General features: G+C 34.3%; 1 protein-coding gene across 2 annotated transcripts in view; it reads right to left on the bottom strand.

Moving 5' to 3' along the window:
* Window positions 1-213: 213 nt before the first annotated feature.
* TRIM33 (tripartite motif containing 33) overlaps window positions 214-8,220 on the bottom strand; it is a 149,764-nt gene continuing 141,757 nt past the window's right edge. Inside the window, exons 18-20 of one of the 2 annotated variants that reach the window (XM_017345956.4) lie at window positions 6,575-6,727; window positions 5,111-5,161; window positions 214-5,032 (exon numbers count right to left, since the gene is read on the bottom strand). In XM_017345956.4, coding sequence (XP_017201445.2) covers window positions 4,820-5,032; window positions 5,111-5,161; window positions 6,575-6,727 — 417 coding nt within the window. In that variant the 3' untranslated portion in view covers window positions 214-4,819. The remainder of the gene's footprint in view (window positions 5,033-5,110; window positions 5,162-6,574; window positions 6,728-8,220) is intronic. The other variant, XM_017345957.4, reaches the window with a different exon arrangement.

Below are 8,220 nucleotides of genomic sequence, written 5' to 3'. Positions count from 1 at the left end.
GATTCTTAACCATGCATTTCAAATACATACCATGTTAATCCCATCGTAACATTCATTATTATATCACAGAAGCCCAGCATCATGAAGGCAGGAACTTCTATTGTATCTTGTTCAACACTGTATTTCTGGTGCTGGTAGGCAGTATAATCTTTTTAATGAATTAAAATTATTAAGTAACAATTTAGAGAAGGAAAAAAAAGAAATTCATTTGAAAACTTTTTCAATTTTCTAATTTAATAGAAATAACCAAAACAATGTGGTTTTCAAACAAGGCTTTAAACTAATCTAATACAACTTCTACAACACATTCCAGAGCATTATAACAAGAATTATTTACAGGCAGCTAATGTATTAAATAACCATGAAAAGAAAAAACTTGCTTTCATTACACACCAGCAAAAAACACAGGAACAGAACAATTAGAAACTGCAACCTTGTTTAAAAAAATTAAATATGATTATTTCGAGAATACAATACCACAGAAACAGCACTTTTTCTTTAAGGATCATGTTGAAGGGTACTTAACTATGTGCAAAAGTAATAGTAGTGGTAGTAATAATAATGAGGGGAGGAGACCAGTTGAAATACTGGAAGCAAGGAATTAGTAAGGCTGTGAATTTAACCCTTTCATGTGGAGATACCTCTACATAGAAAATTAACAAGCTCTCAAATTTCACATATCTTTTTTATAGGCTAATGTACATGTTTCACTGCTTCAAAACATAGTAAAAGCCCACATTTTTCAGACCAGGAGCAGACATGCAGTTCATTCTAAATATTGAAATTTAGGCCACACTTGAAAGGGAATATTGCAGTGGCACTTACAAAATCATTTTGGTGCCTTCCCACATATAAATTTGGTGAATTTAAAAGAAGAGCATTTCCAATTTTAACTATCACCTGCTAGAAAAGGGCTAAACTTAATTTTTACATTCTGCATTTGATATGGCAAAAAATATTTAAATTAACTTATTTTTGAAGATAATTTTGTTCTGCAGATATCATAAAAATATATATATATAAAGGACCACATAGGCAAACATAAGAAACTAAGATGGAAGAAATGCATTTTGACCACGACATGCATTTTGACCATAAAAGAAATCATTATACCCAAGTGTACATGTTGAAATCTGAAATGTTTACATAAATTGTGGCATATAAATTTTTTTTGTTAAAAAAGTACCTTCAATTTTTTTTACTCAAACACCTACTTTTAAAAAAATATTCAACTTTCCCCAATTTTTAAAATAAAATGCCACATATATTGTCATTACCTCCAGCATACATTTAAATTTCTTAATTTTTAAAAGAGACTAGGTGATATGCATACAAACTTTCCTATAAAATCACCATCCAGGAGAGGATTATGACATGCTATTAGGCAACAGACTTAAAGCAGTGTTATTGCTTTATCAAGGAGGAGATAACCATGAGAAAAAAATTAAAGGAAACATCCAGGTCTGGTATAAGATCAAACTTTAATATGCCTTGAAAAATCTTGAATCATCTTGAGCAGATAATATAGTATATAAATGAAAATTTCATGGGATGAATTAAGAACTTGATCATTTTAACTAAGAGAGTGGGGTGGGCAGATTTTTGTACAACTACTCACAGATCCAATGCATAGTATGCAAATAAACAGTGCTGATTGACAAGAAATGAGATTTTCATACTTCATGTGTTATATGCAATAGGGATGGGTACAGGATGTAAAGGCCACTAGGGAGGGGGCCACAGCAGCTACTCCCCTTCAGAAAGAGACCACTTACGAACACAAGGTAGGGCCACAATCCAAGGGCACAGTTGGAAGTCCTGAATCTTTTTATAAACATCAATCACTAATAATTACGTGGTGGGGTGCCTGCTGAGGTAACTGATAAATCTACAATTTGCACACTTTGCAAGCATTATTTCTTTGGATTAACTAAAAAAGAAATCTCAAAACTGTTACAATAAAAAGTCGTAAACTTAAGTGATTTTTAAAATTACCTAAGCTTCTCTTATTTGAGGAATCTAAATACCAAAAGAATGAATGCTGACACTGGGCTCCACACCTTAGCAGCATTGGGGTGGTGTCTTCAAATACATCATGGACTGCAATCTAATCATATTTGGGAATTTTCCCATGTTTCACTTTGCAAAGCAATTCCTTCATTCAATGAATAAGCTGCCCCAAGTGTGAAAAAACACATCCAGGAATATGAAAGAAATGGAGTTTAAAAACAACCTGCCTTCAGAGATTGAGAGATACTCAACTTCTTTTTAAAAAACATCAATTAATAGGAAAACACATATCTGAATGTCAATTTAAGTTTTTATACTTTTTAAGCAGTTATGTCACAGCTGAACAAATAGCTTAGCAGCACAATAATCAGTGTGCAAAAAAAAAAAAAAAAAGCTTTAATGAAAATGAATCCCTTCACTTAATGGTGGTTTGTTGATAGTTATTAAAAGTAATTCCTCAGCAGTATGAAATACCTTGTTTCAGAAATGGAGCCAAGTAAATGCTGATAATAAAAACACTTTTAAATTAATTCAACCAATCTTAACTCAAACAAAATTAACAAAACCCAAGAACTCCGTCTAATATAAAAATGTTAAGGGGACACATTATTTTGTAAGGCCTCAAACACTGACAAATATTAAATCTGTTTCTCCTGCAATCTGGGAGAATCTATTTATGACTTACTATCTAAGAGTTTTGAAGAGTAAATACAAAATATCAGAACTCAGAGCCTTGACAGAAAGTTAAATACATCTTCTTTTCCAAACTGTGGCCCTGCACATCCGTCTACTTAGACACTGCAATCTGGGATGTGGTGGAAAATAGGCATAGATAAAAGAATTTTTAAACGATGTCCTCCCTCTTATAAAAAAACTCCTCTTGAGGATCTGAAGTTTGAGTAAAATAAAACCAGTTTGGTAAATTTATTTTAAAGTTTAACTTATAACAAAACAAACAGAAGCTAAAAGGAAGCCAGGGGATATAAAGTTAAGTCAACAGCAGTAACAAAATCCATATCATTTAAACACACCATCAGAAGGCCTGGAATTGTATTCTTGTTTACCCACACCACTTGTTAACAAAGAAAAACAATCCAAAAGAATCTGTGTAATAATGCCTTTAGAGAACTTTATTTGATTCAATATGCACTAAAAATATTTACCTCTTAGACAATTACGTCAAATAATTTTCTGAGTAGTCTACTGTTTGAATTGCTCAAGCTGATTTTTTTTTTTAAAAGGCAAATTAACTTGCCACAAATCTGCCGACATCTGAAAAATATCTAATGGCAAATTCTATTTTGGTCACTTTATATTCTAATATGTCCATACAAAAGTAGGACTAAAATTTTTTATCCAACAACAAAAAAAGCCTGTACACAGTCTAGAACACACATCTTGAATCTGAGCATACAAATGAAGAGAAGAAAAATGAACCAGAGCCAAGTTGGTTTATCTGCCTCAGGTGCTGTAGCCAGGGTAGTACAGGTGGGTTTACTCCAGTAACCATTCAAGTGGGGATTGGCTCATTTTCAGAATTTACTTACAGGCCTCTTCTAAGTCTTTTAAGCCCCCAGTCCATGCAAATGTCCCACTTGGTGGACAGATGAGTAATCTAACCCCACCGGGTTTATCTTAATATTTTGATATTTCAATAATAAGCTGCTTCTGAAGATTTTTTGAGAAGTCTGTTCTCTATTAAAATAAGATAGAACCTCAAAATATGAATGTGAACATTAGAAATAGACAGCATATATTACAAATCCATTCTTGATAGGAACATTAGTAAGAATACACATTAGCTTAAAAAACAGGCTCAGCAAATGTTGCTGATCTGCCAGAAGTTTTAGTTCACTATTTACAAATAAGACAAAGTGAAATACAGAAAATTTTACACATTTGGTAGTTGACAGATTACTGTTTGCCAATAGTGGTCTATCAGAAAACTGATATGAAGGAAGACTGGATAAGAGCCAGTTGTCACCTTCTCAATCAAATTTAAATGTACAGAAAACTAGATTATTTTTGAAACAAACATTCTGCCTTTCATGGGAATAACTATATGATCAGATGATCTGATTGGGAAGTGTAATCGTGTGGAAGTGTTTTCTGGAAATGAATACTATAATTCTATATGATCCACTACTAAAAGTTACCATTTTAATTTCATTATACCATTGAATTTGATTAAATGATGTTCAATGGTCATGTTTCTTATATGCAAAGTATGATTAAAATTAAAATTACTTGATTTTCTTAAGCCAATTTAAAAACGAAGGCCCAATAGTATCAAAATGAGAAAAAGTATATGGCATGATTTAATGCACATCTGCACTGAGATTAAGGTAGAATCTGAGCTATTTTGACTTTTACCTAGAAAACAACCCAGTATTTATGTGTGTGAAGGGGGAGGCATAAAAGTTGTTTTAGTAAGTGTGCACTCTAGTCCAAAGACACAATTTATCAAGCAACGTAAGTCTCAAGTATTTACTTGTACATCAGTATCCTGCACCAGTCAATATTGCATGATCGTCAACATCTGCCATTTCTAACACCAGAGGAATCATCCTTGTTAGTAACAGAACTCCTTGTATCATTTTATTTTTGCTTTTTATAGTTGCATATAAAGTTCTCTCCCCCTTTCTCAACAAGAAGTATTTTCTGGCCATCATTTCAATCTAACACTGTGTGGAAGCTATCAGCTTCTTCAGGTGGTGCCCATGCAGGCAGGATATTCCAGCAACTCTTAAAAGTTTTCTGGTTTCTTCCTCTTCTTCCTTTTTAAACAACTGATTTAAGTCCACGTCATTTACTTTATATGTACTGGTCTTTCATCTGACTTTAGGCGTTTTCTGCGGGGCTGTATAAAGTCTTCATCAGAGTCCTCAGTTACCTCACCGTCATCCTCTTCCTGCTCAAACTCTGGCAAAGGTGCGAAGGTCCTGTCTGAGTAGATCTCTGTGAGTTTATCTTCAAAGTACAATGCAACTGCTTTCCCTGCCTGAGCTACTTCTGAATCAGCCTGCAAGCAAAAGATAGGAATATTCACCTTGGGTAATGCATATTCCTTCACCAAGTTTGCATGGTCTGAAAAGCTTACCTTCAAATTAATCTCTTGTGTGTCTGCATAAACTTGAACAACTTTCATCATCTAAAAAGGATACCAGAGTCAAAAACAAAAAAGGGAAATTATAATCCTTTCTAAAGTTATGAGACTGTATAGGATTGGTGACGAAAGTCAGCCATACTAGGGAAAACAAATTGCTACAACCAGATTAAGTGATTTCTAAAATTCTTCTATAGAACATGGAAGCACTTTTTTTTTTTTTTTTAACAAAACTGTCACTAAAGCTATTGTGAAATCTAATTGTCGCATTTCAAACAGGTAAGGTCAATTTGAGTAGGAATTGGTCTGAATACATCAATCTATCCAAGAGAAAAATATTTGTGAAAACAGTGATATAAAGAAACATGGCTTTAAAAAGCTGTCAACCTTTCAACAAGCAACTTAATCAGAATTTTATCTTTATGGTGAAATGTTAACCATAAATTATTTAACCATTAATAAGGCAGGTAAAGTGAATTTTTGGGTCAACTTACAAAAGCATACATATTTGAAAACATCTAACTGCATTAAAAAACAGAAAAGTTGGGAACTGTACTTTATAAATTCAACTTAGTAAGATTTTACTAATTTACTATGTGGCATATTACATTATTGCTATAAAGATGACTAGCCTTTTCACTTTAAAAGGATTACTTGTTTTTAATTTTAAAATGCTGTCTGATACTTCCAGAAGCACGATGGGTAGACATTAAAGGATTCAGTGTGATTTATTTTGGCAAGAAGCATTTGGCACCCAAATTTCATCAGCAATAAAAAAATTTTAGAATTAACCTTTATAAAAACTTTTAGATTCTCATACTCAACACCATTCTCTTCTACAAGGAACATTGCATAACATAATAGATTTGACTTCACCCAAAATGTATCACAACATAAGTTCCTTGAAAGAGGAGTACATCATACTATTTTTTAAGGTGCAGAGGGCTCATCCTTATTCTCAAAAAATTACATAACCAAAGTAAATAAAAGTCAGATTGCTGAAAAGTGAAAACTCAACATTCTATATTCTGGGTCCTATCCTAATGAGCCACCAGAGATTAGTTTATGATTTTAAGGTTCTACATTTATGGAGTCAATAATAAAACCCTAAGAGATTGGTACAGATACCCTTCCTAAATGTACCCAAAATGTGGGCTCTCTTTAATCGTATCTCACAAAATATACTTAGCTACAGACAACTTTCCATACTTGGCCCAACCCTCAACTTACTGAGGAAGGGATATTCAATAATATTTTTAATTCATTATATTTAGATATATATATTCCAATTATACATAGTAAACTCTCTTCTTCGGAGCTGTAAATACAAATTCCATTTTTGACAGGACTTAAGCAGAAAAAAATACTTTAACTAAATTTGAAAACCTAGCAGAAAAACCAAAATCAAACAAAGAAAAATGAGTAAAGGAAGACTCTATAGGTTGGAAGCTAACATACTTCATTAAACCTTTCACAGTTCTTGAAGATCAATCGGACATCAGCCACAAAGTCATCTGGGATTTGGTAGTGTTGGGAATGTTTTTTCTGAAGCTTCTTTTTCACTGTGGATAAATCCATTGGTTTCTTTATAATTTTATAGTAGTTCGGTATCTAAAATAAATAAAAAGGATAGATAAGAATTCTCCAAAAATGCTTAACCATTTAGTTTGGTAATGTACATCATATTACTTTTAGAAAAAGAGATATTGATTACTGAGTCAGCGACTTGGAAATCTGAGGTACGGCAAATGTATTTTAAATCTTCTGCCTCAATCATATAGTGAAAACCAAATTTACAGAGTAAGTGCCAGTCTCCACAACTGATTTATAATAGAGATTCCCAAAATTCTGTCTTTAACCAATAGACTTGGGAAGAAGGCAATCAGCAAGGGTGACTAACCAGTGGATAGTTTCTACCTTTCAGATAGAAGTGAATGTAGAAAAGCTATTGAAATACTTGATGAAAAGAAAACAACTGAAAGAATTTCTACTGTGAAATCTATGAATCTGAGGATAAGATACTTTCTAGAGGGGCCAGCATTGTGTCACCATGGGTTAAGCCTCTGCTTGCTATAGTGCCAGCATCCCATATGGCATTGGTTCAAGTCCCAGCTGCTGTACTTCTAATCCAGCTTCCTCCTAACGTGCTTGGAAAAGCACCTGAGGATGGCCCAAGTATTTGGGCCCCTGCACCCATATGGGTGACCCGGATGAAGCTCCTGGCTTTGGCCTGGCCCAGCTTTGGCCACTATAGCCATTTGGGGCATGAACCAGCAGATGGAAGATTTCTCTCTGCACCTCTGCCTCTTTACAGCTTTACCTCCAAAAAAATAAATATTTTTTTTTTTTAAATAGGAGGGAGTACATTTTAACATCAGATGATTATTTAAAATCTTCCTTCTGTGTACATCTATTACAGTTTAAAATTCATCTCTCTGCTTACCCAAGAAAAATGTCAACTACCATTTAACATTCTTTAGCGGGCCTGCTATGCAATATCTTATACAATAACTGAGGGTAGCAAATAAAATAGAGGTAGCACATTCTTTTTTTTTTTTTCTTTCTCTTTCTCTTTTTAAAATATTTATTTACTTATTTGAAAGAGTTACAGAGAGAGGCAGAGGCAGCGAGAGAAATCTTCCATCCGCTAGTTCACTCCCCAGATGGCTGCAACAGCTGCAGCTGAGCTGATGATCTGAAGCTAGGAGCCAGGAGCTTCTTCTGGATCTCCCACACGGGTGCAGGAACCCAAGGACTTGGGCCATTCTCCACGGCTTTCCCAGGCACATTAGCAGGGACCTACCTGGACAGGAAGTGGAGTAGCCAAGACTCAAACTGGTGCCCGTACAGGATGCAGCGCTGTAGGCAGGGACTTTAACCCGCTGTGCCACAGCACCAGCCCCCAGACAGCACATTCTTATCCCAATTGTTAGTCACTGAGACTTCCGCTCACTCTTTTTTCTTTTGTATTTTAGAGCCTTTCCTCCTTACCAAGTCTCCCTCTCTCTTAAGATAGACAAAAAGCAATGACTTACAAAATTTCCCAGGTGTCTTTCCTCAAATTTTGACTGTTCATATAAGAAGTCTTATGAAGGCAGAGTCAG

Source organism: Oryctolagus cuniculus, chromosome 7 (genome assembly GCF_051225735.1).
Source record: "Oryctolagus cuniculus isolate XC-2025 breed Fujian yellow rabbit chromosome 7, ASM5122573v1, whole genome shotgun sequence".
NCBI lineage: Eukaryota > Metazoa > Chordata > Mammalia > Lagomorpha > Leporidae > Oryctolagus > Oryctolagus cuniculus.
The sequence above is the reverse complement of the archived record's forward strand: the minus strand, read 5'-3'. Positions and strand labels throughout refer to the sequence as shown.